General features: G+C 40.4%; 1 protein-coding gene, 1 long non-coding RNA gene and 1 other non-coding gene across 5 annotated transcripts; 2 read left to right on the forward strand and 1 right to left on the reverse strand.

Moving 5' to 3' along the window:
- The first annotated feature begins 988 nt into the window (after window positions 1–988).
- On the forward strand, window positions 989–18,111 carry hoxd3 (homeobox D3). Of its 3 annotated transcripts, none has more exons than XM_011489800.3 (4): window positions 989–1,041; window positions 14,346–14,405; window positions 15,806–16,355; window positions 16,445–18,111. In XM_011489800.3, the coding sequence occupies exons 3-4, from the start codon at window positions 15,908–15,910 to the stop codon at window positions 17,194–17,196; spliced, it is 1,200 nt and encodes a 399-aa protein (XP_011488102.1). In that variant the 5' UTR covers window positions 989–1,041; window positions 14,346–14,405; window positions 15,806–15,907; the 3' UTR covers window positions 17,197–18,111. The 3 variants fall into 3 exon arrangements, with proteins under 3 accessions (XP_011488102.1, XP_011488104.1, XP_011488103.1); XM_011489802.3 differs by lacking the exon at window positions 989–1,041 and adding an exon at window positions 9,362–10,890; XM_011489801.3 differs by lacking the exon at window positions 989–1,041 and adding an exon at window positions 12,539–12,679.
- Window positions 5,759–5,866, forward strand: mir10b (microRNA 10b). The gene has a single exon (NR_107199.1). It is a non-coding gene; the product is annotated as a microRNA 10b (primary transcript).
- On the reverse strand, window positions 11,802–14,404 carry LOC105356826. Its single transcript, XR_910900.2, has 2 exons — window positions 13,650–14,404; window positions 11,802–12,547 (listed from the first exon to the last, which is right to left on the reverse strand). It is a non-coding gene; the product is annotated as an uncharacterized LOC105356826 (long non-coding RNA).
- Window positions 18,112–18,886: the final 775 nt, after the last annotated feature.

Consider the following 18,886-nt stretch of genomic DNA (forward strand, 5'->3'; position numbering starts at 1 on the left):
AATATAGCTCGATTTGGCTGAAGTCATCGACCACTGGCCTACAGGCTCTTGTCTATCAGGGTTATGTGTCCACAACATCGTGGTGACTTCATAAACCACACCAGTATCCCTCAACAGCGAGGCCAGAAAAAAATGCTACGACTGCACAAACGGCGTCTTGGCACAGAGAGAAAAGACAAGCATTTTTTCCCACCCGTGGCATGACCAGCTAATGCCAATTGTGTAACGTGTCAAAGACTGACACACACGAACACACACGGGAAGCCAGAGCCAAACATGCACTATAAATTGCGCAGGGCTGACATTGGCTGCCACGAGAATGAAATAAAGGAAATTCCTTTTGGCTGCATGCGTGGTTGAAATTCTCGCAGCCGGACTCTGGAGCTGCAAATGACAAAATGTGCAAATATGAGTTTTTCTTCATTTTATGAGCTTTCACTTTAAAATAAAAAGTCTGTGTCTTAAATTTGGAATAACACTATTAAATGTTCGGTTTTGGAACACTGAAAGCGTTTTTTGGACTTTCTGTTTCAAATCTGTGCCGTTTTTTAAAACAGTATTTTACGCATGAGAAAAAAAGTGGTGTGAGAAGAATGGGAGATGGAGAGAGCTGCTGCAGACAAAATTACTTTTTTTGAGAGGACAATTTACAACTTGGCAATAGAGGTTTTTATGTGCCTCCATCGCCTGTCATTGGATGCCACTGGTCATGTGTGAGAGGCAAACGTCTTCATGGCCCTTTTCCTGATTTCCCAGGCGATTTCCCCCCACTGCATTCTGCGTCTATGGTGTTAAAACCAAAACGCCACGGTTGGCTATTCTGAAAAAAAAAAAAAAAATCGACCTTCATTCGTTTCATTAAGGTCTCATCGAACAGGCGCACATTTGCGGCTCTGCGGCAGTCCCGCTCCCGGATGACTGACAGGAGGAGCGTTTCAGCTTTCTCCATGCCGTCGCGGACACAGCAGCAGTGGCTCTTCGGAGCTTTTGTCAAAATGCGTAAAACCCGAAGATTAAACCAGGATTTTCTCCCGAATAAAGGTAAGTGTTGCACCTGTGCGTGTGTGCGCGCAAGTTCGCCATGTTTGACAGCTTCCTGTTTCATTAGTCATGTAAATTAGCAGTGAGGTAATCTCACTCTGGCAATTTGGGCTTCTCACGTGTTGCATGTTCTGCTGGAATGATTTTTTTTGTTTTTGTTTTATCCGTATCACATGAATATATTTTTTTAAATACACAATTGTTGTAGTTTTAATTTTGCATTGAAAAACAACGCATCCGATAGGATTATGTATTGCTCTTTTAAGCAAGACTTGTTTTACTCTTTTTGGTAAAATATGTTGATGTATTTATGTTGATGTTTCCGTGAAAGACTGAATCAGAATATTTTCGATATTATCGTGGATATTTTTAAATTCGTAATTTAGTCTTTTATTTACAATCTTAGTATGTTTTTGTTTGTAAGAAGTGTATCCAGCAAATTAGTAGCTATAACTATCCCTCTTTTTGGTGAATTAGAAAGTCTGACAGATTCAAATTATCGCTACCTAACTGAAATCGTCAAATATTCAAAATTTCAATCGTTGCATTTCCGTTTGCCAAAGCAGTGCAGGTTTCGTAGTTGTTTTTGGTTGCTTTAAGATGGGGGACAACTGAACAAAGACAGTATTTCACTGGTGCCTGACAGGCAGCTGCGAAAGTATTTACAGCCAACTGCAATGCGGCAAAATGGACCTTAGAGGAGGGGCGCAGCTCCAAGCTATTCCATTCTTCTCTAAAAGGGCAGATATAAGCTTTTTAATGAATTCAATTGAGTGGGAAAACATCTAAATTCAGCCCTTAAAAACGTTTTTCCCCAAACTCAGTTAATTTCTCTTTTTAATCTCATTCCTTGTAGTTCATCCATGCGCTATTTTCATAGATCCAAAGACTTCGGCCCAATTCTACTACTTTATAAGACTCAATTGACAATTCAAATTTTACATCATTTATTTTATTCTATTAATTTTGTTTGACTGGTTCCGACCTTTGCCTTTTTGCACTCGGACAACAAGATTTAATCCACGTTTAGTTTGTTGTCTCAAACCATCAGCAGCTTTTCCAGCTTGACCTGCAGTCAGTAACAACTGTTCTTTTTTTTAAACTGCCTCCTTTCACTTGTTTTCTATTTTCAAAAACAGATAATAAAAAATAATGAAATAAAGATTAGGGTAACGCAACAGTGAAGGTGGAGTTAAAATAAAATGTTTTAGAGCAAATAAAAAAACATTCATAAAAACTTCGCCCTCCAGTTCCTTTAAAGCCCATTTTTACTACACATAACACAAAGGAGCCACTCACTCTTAAAAGCGCATTTTATTCCTTTTTTCTGTTCTGCTCCAACAACAACATTTGAACTGACCCGTTGACTCTGGTGGGTCTTGTTCAGAGGAACAGAGGAGGGTGTTTCAAAGACCAGCAGAAGGCGCTGTTGTCCAGCGCTCAGTCCCTGAGCTCTGCTGCAGAAAGACAAAAGCTGAGAGTTTGAAGGTCACGTGACCCAGTTTATCCATGAGTGTGATGATGGTGTATGTGTGTGTGTGCGCCTGTGGTATCATAAATCATCATCTGCAATTGTCCTTACGCCCGGAATTAAACGTTGCACATCACAGGTTAAATATGCTTAAATGTATTGTGTTTATTCCATGACATTAAAAGCACGATTCTTATTGTTTATTTTGTAAATATTTAGGTTTTGGTCTGTTTTTATGCATGCATCAGTAGACGTTTATTAGCAACAGGAAAAACTGAAAAAAACTAACATCTTTGGGAAATTTGTTCATATAAAAACGTTGTGAGCGTGTGTGTGCGTGTGTTGTTTTTTTACTTAGAGAGACTCAAGCAAAATAGAATTATAACAATTATAACACAACAAAAGCGCAATGATCATTAACAACTACTGTGTTAAGGCCTTATATTTAAGTTCAACTCTATCCATATCTATAACAATTACAGTTGCACAAAAAAGGAGGCTTTGACACCATCCAGCGTGCAATACTGGCATCCACCCAAACCTCAGAACAAACCCTCTCCCCATTTTGAAAAGCAAAAGAAGGGAGGGGCAAAAGGGCGCTGCGCTCCGGGATTGGCCTAAAAGAAGGAATGAGACCACTAAAACTGTGGCAGGTTCACTATAAGGAGAAAAGCATGAGTCTAAGAGGGTGATAGACTCCTTTACTGGCAATTTAATGAAATTATAAACCCGCTTCCAATAAGGAATCACACTATTTAATGACTCAAGTCTGTTTGTTGATTCAATTAACCTGATATTAGATCACATGGCCGCTTCAAACATTTATATATCTACAGATTCAAACGTGTTTTTTTCCCCCTGTTGTTCACATCACGAAAATTTCAGTTTCCTCTCCATCACCTTTACTCTGTGCGCGCCAGAAATATCGGCAATATTGAATAAGTGCAACTTCGGGGATTATTTATGGGCCAGTGCGGGGTTGTGAATGGCTGCGAGGAAACACGTGACGCCATTAAAGTTTGTTTTATGGCTTGGGACTTGACAAGCCAAAATATAATTCTCATTGTGAATTAGAAAGAGGGTCCAGATGGGCAGGAATATCGCTTCATTTGACAGGGAGCTCCGCCGGACTCGGCTGCGCTGCTCCATGGATCATTTTTGGGCTCGGTGCTGCGCGTGTTTGGGTCTCCTCGGTAAGCCCCGTTTTTTTTTTTTTTTTTTTTTTGCTTTTGCTCTGGGCGTGTGATGTCACATGCGTAATGTTGTTTCCTGTCTGCAAAGACTCAAACGCAGCGGTTCCCTGGATAAACACATGTTGCTGTCACGAAGTTTTGTGTGCATGTTGGGAGGTTTGTTTGTTCAGTTTGCTTAATTTTGGTTGGATTAATGTCTTTTCCTCGTTTGGATGTGGTCTGACTAATTCGATATGGGCGTCTGAATTTGTTGTTTTAGGATAGAGAGATTTCTAAATTTAAGAATTCGTTTTTCTGTCTTAAATTAAGTAATTTTTCATTTTACTTTTCGTGACTTGTCTTGTAAAATAGCTTTGAAACTCGAGCAAATTCTTGTGTTTTCCTTTTGTTTACTCAGTTATAGGCCTGGTGGTTTTGAGGCCCGTTTGTTTTATAAAATTGTTTTAAAAAATCTATTTAATGATGAAATATTTGATTTGATTTTCATGAAATGATTATTTATTTTATGATGAACTAAGGGAAAGTTCTTTTCATTTATTATAATAGATGTTTTTTAAAACATCAACTTTTCCATTAATGGGAACAGAAATATTTGAAGTGAAAAGAGTTTCAGGCGACATAGTTTGGCCTTTCCTTCACCACGAGCTTTCAGGAAACGCTGACTTTATCGTTCTTTTGTTGGGAATCTGGCGGCTTTGACCCGTCTGAAGGTCTGGCAGGGGAAGGTGAAAGACAGGTCAGGGCGTCTAACAAATATCAAAATGTAACGTGGAAGGACTATTTACCTTTTTTGTATCATTGCCCATGTTTTTTACAACGAAAATCATGAGTGTCCGGTATTTGCGTAAACCTTTCAAAAACAATGGAGTTTGGCTCATTTCTGGATTTCGTTTTTCAACAGCATAGTTAGCTGATTCGCTTTCCCAATGCTCTTAGTTTATTATGACACATTTTAATGCATTTTACCCCTTATTTATAGGCTAAAAATATGTTATTTAGGCCAACTGAGTGAAATTGACGCACCAAACTTCCCTAATTTTTGCTTGTTTTTACGCTGTGGTAATGAAATAAATGTATTCTTTTCATATTCAAAATTTATTTCAGTTCCCCCGAAAAAGTATAGGAAACTCTGAACAGGAAAATATATTTATGTTCTCATCTTAGATGATGAGGCAACTGAAACAATGGGCTTCATGTTCAAACACACCTATATATTTTTACAAAGTTTAGTTCATCCCAAAGTATCTGTCCGCATCTGCCACTTTTGATCAGATTAGATTTTATGGAGACGGGCTTTCAGGCCTCGCAGTTGCCGCCATGCTGCTTGGAAAATGGATGACAAGGATTTGGCAAACTTCTGCCCCCTTTGAGCTGTCAGCAGCAGCAGAAATAATTAAACTTTTTGGAAGTTTGTAAATGATTTTGCCTGACCTCGGTGGCCTCTGGCCTCATCTTTCGGTCAGTGCTGATAAGCATCTCAATGTTAACCAGCCGGCGTTCAGCGCACCGGGTCTATACGTGCAACTTTTACGCATCCCGTTAATTTATACATTCATTATTTTTAAGACTCATTATTTAATCACACCAATCGACTTATATCTTTAAAATAAGTAAATAAATAATATAATATATTTTAAAATAAGAACTATTAGTGTGCCATTGTTATGAATTTGAATAAAAAGTCAGAAAGAGCTGCACGGAAATGATGAAGACCTTTTTTTTCCTGCTGCTCAATCACTGCCTCAGTTGACAGCAGCGCTTCTTGAGAAGTTATGCTCACTCCACAGATTGATTGTGCTTTAAAACGTAACGAAATGTGAATGAGACAAAAAAAAACTGAATTTAAAAAAGAAAAAAAGAAAAACTGGCAAATTTGCAGACAAAAAAAACCCAAATAATAATTAATAAGTGAAACCCTGTCATTTCAGTTTTATTCTAACCTTTACAACATTTGTGTTTTAGTTTTATTTATTAATTTATTGGTTGAATCTTTTGTGAGCTTTTTCAAAAGAGAGCCTTATTGAGGAAGTTTCTAGGGGACCAAAAGTGGCCATCGTGGCTTCCCGTCGTCTATATATACCCTGTAGAACCGAATTTGTGTGAAGAACGCTCAATCACAGATTCGATTCTAGGGGAGTATATGGTCGATGAAAAAACTTCACTTATGCATCTTTACTGAGGTGACATCTGAAAGACCATCAGCTGTCCCAGTGATGGAAAATCACAGATATATTCGATCTAAATGATCAGAGACTCAAGAAATTAAAAATTTTCAGATGCAAAAATATGAGGAAAGTTGCATTTTTCATTTTATTCACTTAGTTTCTCTGGAAAGGATTTAGCAAAAGCACCCCCAGCATGCTCCAACTCTGGCTTTCTGCTCCTCTGGATGGTTTCTGTCTCCAAGTTATTGATTCCCAGAAGCTGTTGCCACTGACCAATGGGCTCCCGAAACACTTTTCTTCTCCTTTTTTTCAAAGGGACAGGGGCAGATGAAGAGATGAGAGTCATGTAACTTTTGGATGACCCCATCTTGACAAAGACAGTGTCCATCACTTGTCCTCAGTCATTCTTCCCTGCTTTTATGCCAAAGGGCTTTTTGTGTCTTTTGTTGCCTTCTCCGTTGAACACTATACCTCCAAGATAGACAGTAGAAAACCATCACTCTTAAAAACCAAAAATTAAAGTTTATAAATTATGATTTTATAGTCAGATGGGGTCTTATTTGGAAAGTTAACTAGAGTCAATAAAATTACAGTAATTTATTTATTCAGGGATTTTATTTCTTTATCCTTTTGGCACACAGATGCTTTTGGAAATTGCATATTTTGTTATTAATGTTCCTCTAGGGTGTAATCTCTGTTTTAATTTGTGTTTGATGCGTTTTGTTGTATGTTTACTCGTGTTTAGAGATGCATCACCTCCATTGGCCGATCTGGTCACATGGTTCGCTAACTTTATTCAGTTGACACCAAGTAGGAGGGCTTTATGGAGGGAGGAAAAAAAGACAACTCGAGAAAAATTAGTATTTTCTACCTTCAGAAATTAATGGCCATGAGTTCGTATATGGTGAACTCTAAGTATGTGGATCCCAAATTTCCTCCGTGCGAGGAATATTCGCAGAATAACTATATACCTGAGCAGGGCTCGGACTACTACAGTCAATCGCAGGACACAGAGTTTCAGCATCCAGGGATCTACCCACGGTCAAACTACACGGAGCAACCCTTCAGCTGCACCACTGTGCCGGACCCTGCAGTGCAGCCACGAGCTCATGTGCACGACAGAGCCAACCATCCGAGCCATTTTGCGGCACAGACTGATCAAGGCCCCCCGGTCCAAGCGGCCGGACCTCGGACTTGTGGACAACAGCAAAGCACAAAGACCCAAAATGGGATACAAGCCAAGCAGCCAGCAGTAGTTTATCCATGGATGAAGAAAGTTCACGTTACTACCGGTAAGATCCTTTTCCTTCTCTAGATTACCTGCGCCTTGTAGTTAAGGAGCCGTTCAGTGTAATATTTATAGGAGCCTTTGAGAGGCCTCGACAATTACACAAGTCATAAATTTTTATAGCTCAGGAAATAGGCCACTGGGTGAACGCCTGGAAGCACATATAGACTGATGTTAAGCCTCTTAAAGCTGCATATCCGCTTTGATTAAAATAACAAACTATATTTATACAGATTATGTATTCGTAAGATTTCCTAAAACTTTTGGCGCATTTTGGCGCACGGAGGTTTTGTTTTGCCTTTTGCCTGCGTGCTGCATGTGGACACATTTGGTGACTTTGTTGTTGTTGTGGTTGTTTTTTCCGTCCTTTGTCCCAGTGAACCCCGACTACACGGGATCAGAGCCCAAACGGTCCAGGACGGCTTACACCCGGCAGCAGGTTTTGGAGCTGGAAAAGGAGTTTCATTTTAACAGGTACCTGACCAGGCGGCGGCGGATCGAGATCGCGCACACTCTTTGTCTGTCCGAGAGGCAAATCAAAATCTGGTTTCAGAACAGACGAATGAAATGGAAGAAAGACCACAAACTGCCAAACACCAAGGGCAGATCTGCTCCTCCAACCTCCAGCCATCTGCAGAACATTCAGAAGGATAACCAAACGGACATTACAGCGTTATGAGCAAAAGGGGGACGTATTTTCAGAGTGAAATGTACATAAAAATGTTGCATCTCACTATTGCATGAACTGGTGTTGGTTTTTGCATTTCTTTATTCAACAAAAATGAATTCAACAGGGCTGATTCCGGACTGGGTTAGATAAAACAGTTTTCAAAACAAAGAGGTTTAAACGTTTAAAAAAACGTACAAAAATCGGATTATTTTTATATTTATTTTAAATAATAAAAAAAAACGCCAACATTGTGGATTTGTCTTTACATTTGACCATTTTTAACCTTTGATTAGACAAATGTATTCAAATGACACCAGTTTTATCAAATCAGACTTCTTTTCTAGCCGTACGCACAATAAAAATACTTGAAGGAGGCATTATTTTTTGAAGATCACGCCAAACACACCTCAACCTTATTTCGTAAGTTACGAAATTTCCCGCTGAGTGTTTCAGCAGCAAGATTTTTTTCTGTGACTTGTTTGTTTTAACTTATTTTGTACAAAAATAACTAGCTTGGAAATCTCCTTAACCCAAATTTCTATTCCCACACGGAAGACATTCCTGCGCGCATTCTGGTCTGAGCGCCCTTATAAATCTCCTCTGACATCTCTGTAAACAGTGTACATTTTCAGTGGGCTCTCTTATTCTATATGAAACTCACATGAATGATCATTCGATCCTGCATGGCTCAAATTGATTTTGGCCGTTTTTACCCCCATCGGACATAATCGAATATTTAGGATTAAAGTGGTTTATTTTTACGAAGTTACGTGGTTATTTATTTGTTAAAAAGTTGTTTTTTTTGCATAGCACACAATTTTATTAAAACTCTTCCCTAAGCGCTGATTATTTCAACTCTTGCATTATAAGCATGGCTTTATTTAATAGTCTTAGTTGAATGTTTCCTTTTATTTACACCAAGTTGACCTGCGCAAAGCAGGAGTTTCTGGTCATGTTTGAGGACAAATTTATAAATATATATTTTTTGTTTTATATGGTCATTGTGCACGAATAGAAAAAGCCCAGAAGCTTTTTTAGTACAAGGAGGTCTCTACTCTAAAGTGATGAGAGGGTTGAAAAGGTATTTCATCCGAAGGTCGACAAAGGCAGCTGAGGCAGGTTCGTCCCGGGGACACATTTCAGCCGCGAGGACTGACCCCAGCACCCCTGACCCGCCGGACAGGCAGCATTTTCTCTCCCAGGCGCTACTCGCTTTGGTTTGGAAGACTGTTGTGCTGTTAAAAAACCTAAAGCCCATTCAAAGTAAAGAGTCACTTAATTCCACATTTTACACGTGTTTGAGCTGTATTTATATCAGGCGCAACCCCCGAGGAGGATCTGTTTGTGCATTTGTCTCCTCGTGTCAGATGAACAGTTGTTTTGTTCTTTATATTTGTACAGTTTTTTATCTTGTATGGTGCTTTGAGATGTGCAAAGTATATTGGAAAAATAAAGATTTCTAATAATTATGCATTTAAATATCTGCTGTGTTTTTTTGTGGATGTTTATTTTGAATTATTCAAAGTAAAGTTCTATAAATAAATGTTCAACAAAAACGTTTTTAAAGATTTTTTTAAACAATTATATTTTAACTGATTTTATTAGTGTGGTTTGAGCTGTAAATTTTAAATTATTCCTCCACAAAACCGTCCTTTGGTTGTGCAAATTGGACCCAAGCACGCAAACTGACCAAATGCGCACCATCCGCACCACTGTCACATTTATCCTGAAACTGTAAAGATTTTAGGACCTAAGACTGTGATCCAGAAACCAGGAAATGTACAAAAACAATGGAAAAAAGAAACGCAAGTTTTATACAGTCGTGTACATATCATTAATTAGCTTTCATCTGTTTGAGCGCCTCGCCATGCGCAAAAACGTACATGAATTATTTGTATATCTATTTGAAACACTCCAAAAAAAGGAAAAAAACCCTCTTTTGTTGGATCGTTTAAAAGAACAACGATTAAGAAAATAAAGGACAAAGCAAATGCAAAACTCATTATAATTGTTGATTCCCGTCAGAAACAACATTGGATTTTCATACAGCTAAACAAAATGCGTGGAACCTTCCCTATGTGATTGACTGTGCATTTCTATTTTGGTCAATTGTAACGCGTGGGCGTTTATTAGATCCTTTTGCGGCTCATACTTCAGAGAATGAGCCACTTTAACGCCATAAAATAATCTCTGATATGAACAAATTTTAATCAGAAATGTGGAAAGGTATTTTTGTTGTCACCCATTTCCGGTGACCACAGTCCATGTCGCGCACATGCAGACCATTGCGCGTGCCCATAAATGCTTTTAGGTTACTTATAAATTGGATCAGAGTTGGGAAGAACCAAAGACAAAGTGATGCTTCCAGTTCAGCGTCCTGTCAAAAGTGATCCGGATATTGATGCTGAAGACAATATGTCGAGGGGGAGGGGCACAAACTTACCTTTGGACTTTGTCTTTACACGCGATTGTTAGGCATTGTCTTTTATTTTTTAAAATTTTATTTAGCTTTTCCATATAAAACATGGAAGCCCAGAGCTTCTAATCTCATCATGTTTACTTAAAATAAATAAAAAGATTGTTCTATCAACACTGAGTGATGTCAGGTCAGAGCAGTCTACTATAACGTGGAGCGTGCAGCCACACTGACCTACATGTCTGAACAGCAATAAATGAGAGCCAAAGGCAGTGCCATTTTCAATGACACTGCACCCAGTGCATGAACACAACAGCCTTGCTCTCCATCCGGCCATGTTTGATTTCCAGCTGTTTTTTCGCAGAAACCTCTCCGAGCCAGACAACCCCCTAAGATATATTAAAGTGCGCTGTCTGCATTCAGAGATATAATCCAGAGACTATGCCACTCCGCTCTCTATTCTCGACCACGTGATTGTCTAAATAATTAATGCAGCACGTCCCCCTAGAAACACGGCGTCGTCATTAATCGCAAGGACTCTATCAGACTTGAAAACTGAAGAGATCCCCCAAGAAAATAATATCCGATTCTCGGCGCAACTGTAGCCCCGCATTGTAGCTGCGCATCTGAGCCGATGGATGTTCGGGTAGGTAAATGTTTCCGCATTTTTCATGTTGGCAGAACAGGTAAATGACGATATCAAATGTCGTGATATTTGATCAATTGCTCCATTCGATGTGTGCGCTCTGTGCGAATTTGCGCTGTGGCTTTCTTTCCCGCATGCCCATGCTTTTTTATTTGGAATATTTTCTTGACAGAGCTTATTTGAAATTTTTTATTTTTAGACATTTATCTTGAAATGTATGGACAGGAGTAATCGTAAAGACAAAAAAAAAACTTGATGGCACTGCATGTATAGCTCGCTTTGAGGAACTGCTCTTAGAGCTCAGATTGGCCCCATCACCTGGTCCATTCATTCCATAATCAGAGTCCATTTTAATTTTTGAAATACATTCTGAAGAGTTTTCCTTGAAAAGACGATGGTAAAGCAACAAATTACCACGAGTTCTGAGAACATATAATCATTTTCTGTCAAACATTTGCTTTTTGCTTCAGACTTGATCCGAATTCTGCTTTTCTTGTTAAAGAGAGATATGGGATGATTTGATTCTGATTTCTTCGAAGTGGTGGATGTTTAGTCAGCTTGACAGATCTGCCTCCTTGTAAATCAGTGTAAGTAATCCTTAAGTGTGCGAGGCTGTTGGGGGCCGGGCGAAAACTGTAAATCTTTCACTTTTATTACCCTCCGAACATATGCTTCGACGCTGCGAGTCTTGCATCCCTTTTCTTCTTCTCGGATTCCCATCGCTCGAACTGGACCACGGGCTCTAAAAATGCAACTATACCCATCGAATTTATTTTTGGTCTTTTTGTGCATCCCTTTATTTATAAACACTGTAGGGATTCCATGGAGTTTGTGGTTGTGGCTGGAGACAATGCAGGAGAAGCCATGGCTCTTTGTGTTGCAGCAGGGTGTGAAGACAGACACAACAAACGCGAGGAGATGATGCGCTTTATTTGAATACAATCCATGCCCATCTGCATGAAAAACTCACATGTCATTTTCCCCATAAATCATTCTTTAAAACGCTCTGGTAGGCCCATTGGCATAAGCACAAAAAATAAAAAATGTCCAAAATGATTTGAAAGATGTGCGTTTGTTGTGAATTTACGCAAAACATTACTTGAAATCCTTCAAATTTCTTTATTTGAGATCCTTTCTGCAGACACAAAAGCAGCAAAAGTGCAGGGATGGTTGCTATAGAAGCTGTATTTTTAAAAATATATAATTAAAGTCCTTCCAAAGTGCACATGAGCTTGCCTTTGAATGGTGGAGTAAGGGCGAGTTGCAATCCTCAAAATGGGAAGATAAAAAAAGAAGTAGAGAGAGGAACATTTTCACAATCACACAGCCGAGACGAGGAAATAAACGCCACCCTTTATCAAAATGGACTGGTGAGGTAAGAGCCTGCTTGAAGAAGAGAACAATCACGTGAACAAATATGCTTGTATCTAAAGGCAGCGCCTTTATTTGTCATCATAAAGCTTCCGAAACACCAAAAAATCTCAATGTAAGCTGCAAATTTGCACAGGCCTATACCCTGTAAATTTCACCGGGGTGATTGATTGCCAGTGATTTTTTTTTTCTGGAATAAGGATACCTTGTTCGCTTTTTATTGGTAGTTGAATGCAAGTCCTTCCATTCTTTCGGGAATACTGTCTCCACTGGTGTATGGAAATGTCTGAAAAACAGCAAGATCAGGTTTAGGACAACTCTGTCTGCAGACAAAGGGTGAAGGATTTATTCTAGAGACTGCGTGGAAAGGAACCCATGCTCAGAGGAAACTTGCTTTATATGATGAATTGATTCCCAGGTAAGAAACTGCACGGCGGAAAGCAACCTTTAACCACGGGTTAATATGTTGCAAGGAAATATATTATAATCCATTCCGTGCATGGAGGCGATGCTTGTTAATGTTGGTTAGCAGCGGGGATATGGAGCTCCACGGCTGTCTCTTTGAAAGCAGATTCATATTTTTCCTTTCAAACATTATCGACAGATTGAGCCAGAGCCGCTCTGCGCTTTTCAGCTGTTTTTTGCGCCCGTGCAAACAGCCGGCTCGGAGGAGGAAGAAGTAGGAGAGGAACTTTTCTTTTTGACTCCTGGATCGTAAATCACATTAATTTGTTGTCTTATCGTCACACTGGCTTTTACTGTGATTTATGTGGTTTCAGCTGTATGGCTTTGTTAACCTCCAAGTTATATTATACACAATTGCATAATGGACGCTTTGGAAGGATTACCAAGCTGAGGAGTGAATGATAAGGAAGGCATATGCCTCTATTTTTGCCTGTAAGGATGAATATTTTTGCCTTATTTCTCTTCAGTGAATACAAATGTGACTTTTTTCTTTATCCAAGTAGCAGTAGTTATAAAAAATGTAATCATTTAGGCCAATTTAGGATCATTTTACTAATTTTTGCTACTGTTTTTCCAGTCACTTTAACAGTTTTTGGAATAAAATCAGCATCGTCAGGCCCTTTTTCTGGTTGAGAAACAAAACTACAATTTGCCACGATTTTTAATGTCACATTTACTGCATAATTTTCCAAATTACACCAAGTTTCTGAACAGAAAAATCCCTCGATTATCCATGGCATCCAATTGTTGGCGTGTTTCATTTTTGGACAAAAGCATATAACTTAATGTTTTTAAGAAGTAAAACAATGTTGGCCGTTCAATTGGAAATACAAATAGAAGAAAAAAAAAGGTATGGGAAAAATGACTGCCTGAGATAATAACTCTCCAGTTTGAGTCCCAGCCATTGTGTGGAGCAAACTTACCGTAACAGCGCGTAGGCGAAAAACACAGCCGTGTGAAAGGGAAGCATGTCTGCTACTAGTAAATCAGGGTGTTTAAAAAGCAGCTCGGGGCTCGAATTGAAGAACTGCTCACCCACATAAAAAATCCCCCATCAAAAAAAGAAGAATATTCCCCAAATTCAATCCTTAATTTGTTGAAGCACACATCCACCAATTTGGGGGCGACATTTTTCGTCTAAACGCAAAATTCAACCAATTGGTTTTTGCTTCTGCTGCTGCCGGTGAAGAAGCTCTCCTTACATGTGGCAGCGCTCAGACACAGCTTTACATTTGTTGGAGACTCGCTTATAGCTAAAAGCAAACTGCTCGTTGTTCATTAAACTTTGGCTTAAAGATGACTGACCCAGAAGGTCACCTAAAACCGCTTAGGGTTGCGATAAGTTTGGCCTGCGCTCTTTGTATAAAAGTGCATGTGTAAGACTTTTCTTTCTCAAGCAACTTAAAAGCAAAAAAAAAAAGAGAAGAAAAAAAAGAAAAAATTATGTGACCGCTGCAATGGTTTATTCTTCAATAAAATCATTGAAAGCAAACAGGAAATGTGTTTATTTTTATGAAATATCAAGCTGAATGTGTCATCTTTGTTGCTAGTCAAGTCAGGGATGAAAAAACTGGCACCATATCAGGAAGACGTTTCATTTAATGTTGTGTGTACTCTAGGTCGAGATGGAAGCAGTGATGAATGCGTGAGGGATATTAAAGAGATCTTCGCAGATTTCGGTGAGTAACACTCCTTTAATAAGGGAAATGCACAACAGGGCCAACTGCTAACAAGGCGAAAGGGTGATTTGTAACTCGCGACTGCATATTTACTCTCACAGCGATTCAAAGGAGGCTTAAATCACGAAGGGAGACCATGAGAAATGGCTTCAACTTGCTCTGCGCGAGCAATTATTTACGAAGTCCAGCATTAAAACACTCCCCCGCTTTCTATATTTGGAACAGCATCCCCAAAATTAAATTCAGAAAAATAATGAAATAGTCTGGAATTGATTAAAAATTGGAATTAAAAATAAAAACGTCACCGTTTTATCCTATAAAGCTGCGCCCTTCAGATCTTCCGCTGCCTTATTTGTGCAAAAAGTGCTCTGGCGTTCTTTGTGTGCGTAACGCTGCAGACTCGGGCTCAAACAGACTGGAAGCGGCCTTTATACGCCGAGCCTGTGCGCGCATAAGACGCCGTGGATGGAATTCTTTCCCCTGCCTTCCTCCTACGCTTAGTTTTACAATTCCTATGGCTGAGAGTCTCCACGAGTATTTTGCTCCTCAGTCCTCTTTCAGGTCGTTTACAAGCATAACATTTGCGGTCATAAATTTTGCCACGGTCCACACTGACAGGTGCGATTGTTATGCAGGCGCAGTCTGCAGCTCCTAAGCCACTAACAGTGGCGTGGCCCCTTTGATATTTTTGTTAAAGTTGGCGCGCGCTTTTTATATTTTTATTTTGAGAACTTTTAAACTTGACAGCCTTTCATCCCCTTTATTTTTTTAATCGTAAACGTCCTATTTTGAGCTGATAATTTGTCAAAACAAGACAAAGAATGAAAAATGTAATTGCCACCCACGCATCAAAACTCTCCCACGCACGCACGCTTCTTTGTGCACGCTTGGAAATTCCTTTGTGCGTTTTAAAAACTCAGTACTGCATAGGACATGTAAAGATAATAAATGGAAATAATAATAATAACCAATATAGTCGGTTTGTCGTCAGCCACTGACGTGCGTAAACATGCCATCCAAATGCATGCGCGCGCGAACAATACGTGCACCATGGCTTTGTGTGGCCTTGTTATTAGTCAAAAGGGCATTGTGTGTGCGCGTGACAGATGCTGATTCAGCGTATTTGTCTCAGACTCGTAAAGCCTCCCGGAGGGTTCTTTGAGGAAAAAGTTAAACTTTAACTGCTTTGTGCCAAAAAAGAAAATGAGCAGTTTCGAGTCTGACGTGAAGCATTGAAGACCGTGCAGACGGTTGGTGACTTCTAATTTAATAACTCTGGTAACCAATAGCAACCTGAGCTGTGGCCGAAGAGATGCACTCACGATTATTTTCCTGATTTCATTTGAAACATCAGTGTGAAAAATAAAAGATCTCATGAGTAATTTGTTTCGTTTTTACAGCTCAAAGACCAGAGCAACGGTGGGAAACGCCAATCACGTGAATTCACAACACCCATGCGATTGGATAGAGCTTTTCTGGCTTATTGGCTTTGAACCCACAAAATGCAGAAAGCAACCTATTACGACAACTCTGGACTGTTTGGAGGTTACAGCTACCCCAAGCCCGACTCTTACAGCTACGGCCCCGCGCACCAGTCCTACCCCACTGCTAATATTGAGAGTGACTATCAAGGCCCGGTGTGTCCCATTCAGACCCCAGCAGTTCGGCCCCCGGCCCTCAAAGACACGGATCTGAACGGTGACTGCATGCGCCAAAGCAGCAGTCAAAGTAGCAACAGCGGCACGCAAGCTGGAAGCATTTCAGAGCAGCAGGCACCTCCTCTGTCCGCATCCCCGCCGAGCTCCAACAGCTCTGCGTCCCAAAAGAAGAAGTCCCCCTCCGGTGGAGCCTCCGGGGCCGCCACACCAGCCCTCACAAAACAGATCTTCCCCTGGATGAAGGAGACCCGACAGAACTCAAAGCAGAAAAGCAACAACTGTGTTGCGGCAGGTAGTGATCCTGATTGTGTGTTTGAGGGGCCAAACGTGTTTGCACTTTATCAGTTGATCACAATAAGATGACGCTGTGCTTCTTTACAGGTGGGGAGGTGAGCGACGAGAAAAGCCCACCGGGACCGGCCTCCAAACGGGTCAGAACTGCTTATACAAGTGCACAACTGGTGGAGCTGGAGAAGGAGTTTCACTTTAACCGCTACCTTTGTCGTCCTCGGAGAGTGGAAATGGCGAATCTGTTGAATCTCACGGAGCGCCAAATAAAGATCTGGTTTCAGAACCGGAGGATGAAATACAAAAAGGACCAGAAGTCTAAAGGGCTCGCGCACTCCCCCCTGGGACACTCCCCAGACCGGAGCCCGCCACTGAGTGGCCCAAATCACGTTGGATACTCTGGCCAGCTCCAGAATGTGAACAGCCTCAGCTATGACGCGCCCTCGCCCCCGTCATTTGCCAAGCCACAGCAAAACATGTACGGCTTGGCAGCGTACACTGCGCCATTGGGAGGCTGCATCCCGCAACAGAAGAGGTACCCAGGCTCCGAGTACGAACACCACGGCATGCAGAGCAACGGAGGGTTTGCCAACGCCAATTTGCAAGGCAGCCCCGTTTATGTGGGAGGGAACTTTGTGGATTCCATGCCAGCCTCGGGCCCCATGTTCAACCTTGGCCATCTTCCCCACCCCTCATCCACCAGCGTGGACTACAGCTGCGCCGCCCAGATCCCAGGAAACCACCACCATGGACCCTGTGATCCCCACCCCACATACACAGACCTCACCTCTCACCAAGCGTCTCAGGGAAGGATTCAGGAAGCGCCTAAACTGACGCATTTGTAATATATGGTTCCGTGTGTGTGGTGTGTGTGTGTGTGTGTGTGCGTGTGTGTGTGTGTGTGTGTGTGTGCCAAAATTATGTTGCGCTCTTTTCTATTACCTCACTAGTCTAATAATACACTCCAAGCGAATCGTGTGTATAATTACAGTATTACTGATATTACTATTAATGCTATTGTGTGATTATTTTCTAAATGATGCAGCTTTTGTCAATTCTTCTTGAAAATTTGGAGATGCGCAGACGCACACTAGCCTGGTTGTCCATAGTTCATTTTTTAAAAATGCTAAAGTGCAATGCGCAATGTTGGACTGAATATTTCACGCCGTTACTTGAAGGCAAGTCTTGTAGATCATGAAGGTAGAAGCTCATCCTTAGAGAGAAGGACTTTTAGGGCAAAATTTTGTCTGTTTGAATCTCGTTTTAGTCACCCTATTTATTGCTTTATAATTTTTTCCTCTCAATTTTTTTGCATAACCTTTCGCACTACAGCACACAGTCTATTTATTATTTAAATGCTTTTGTATTGCACATTATTTATCGCGAGTATTTATAAGTGGGGAGTTTGTAAATCCGGACGGGGCACTGCACTTCCAAATGTTGGCAAAACAGGGTTTTGGAAAAATGCTACGAGTCGCAATGATTAATTGAAAAAAAAGTAAGTCTGGTACCAACGGGGCATATTATAGTGTATAAACCTCACTGGATGTCCACTTATGTCAACCCCTAGGCGAAACGTAGACTATCCAAGTATCAAATATTGTACACACCAGCATGTCATTCTTGTGTATCCATTGCTATTTTTTTTATTGGTCTTCCATCATTTTTATTCAGTTCTATAAATTATGAAACTCTAATAATATCGAAATGTTATATTTTATTGTGTATAACATTTTGTAAATAAAGTGCTCAAACTTGTATTTTTGTTGCATTTTTTTAGAAAGCAAGAGGAGGTTTGCTTCCTCCCGTTTCCTCTGCTCAGCCTGCAGCTTCTCGTTATTATGCTTCCTTGTTCAGCTGCTGCTGCATCTGTTTGGTCAAGCAGAAGCTTATTGACTCGCAGCCTTACTGTACTGTCCAAACAGGCACAGGCGATCAATAATTAGACACCAAGATATCTAAAACTCATCAGACGGCTCTATGCTTCCAATGCAAAGTGCAGTTCAGGGGAATAAAAGGCTCTGGATTGTATTGATGTTTTATTTGTATGACGGAAGGGAGTCTATATTTGACATGTGTTTGTTTATTGGCCACATCATTAGCACACACGGACAGGAAAATATTTATATTAAAAGATAACATTTTCAATATTGACCCTAAAGATGTGCCAAAATGCCAAAAAACATAGTCCAAAAAATATTAAAGAATAAACGTTTGACTTTGGAAAAGATGCAAAGATGTGTGTGCGTTTCTTTGCTTGCGAGAGAAAAAGGGGGGAGAAAGAGCAGTTCATCTTTTATTGCTCCTGGAGAGCCATTTCAAAGCTCATTAATCAAAAACTCGTCGCTTTCAGGCTCCTCGCTGATCCCTCCTCCTCGTGAACAAAGCATTTGCATTCCAAATCCAAGAAACACATTTCTAACCGCGCGCAGGCCAATCTTTAATGGTGGGGGGCAGAGCTGAAAGAAAGAAAGAAAGAAAACTCGAGGCTTCCATAGTCGCATTTTGCCAGATGATAGATCCCCGAATTTAAGA

This window comes from Oryzias latipes, chromosome 21, assembly GCF_002234675.1.
Source record: "Oryzias latipes chromosome 21, ASM223467v1".
In the NCBI taxonomy this organism is placed as follows: Eukaryota; Metazoa; Chordata; class Actinopteri; order Beloniformes; family Adrianichthyidae; genus Oryzias; species Oryzias latipes.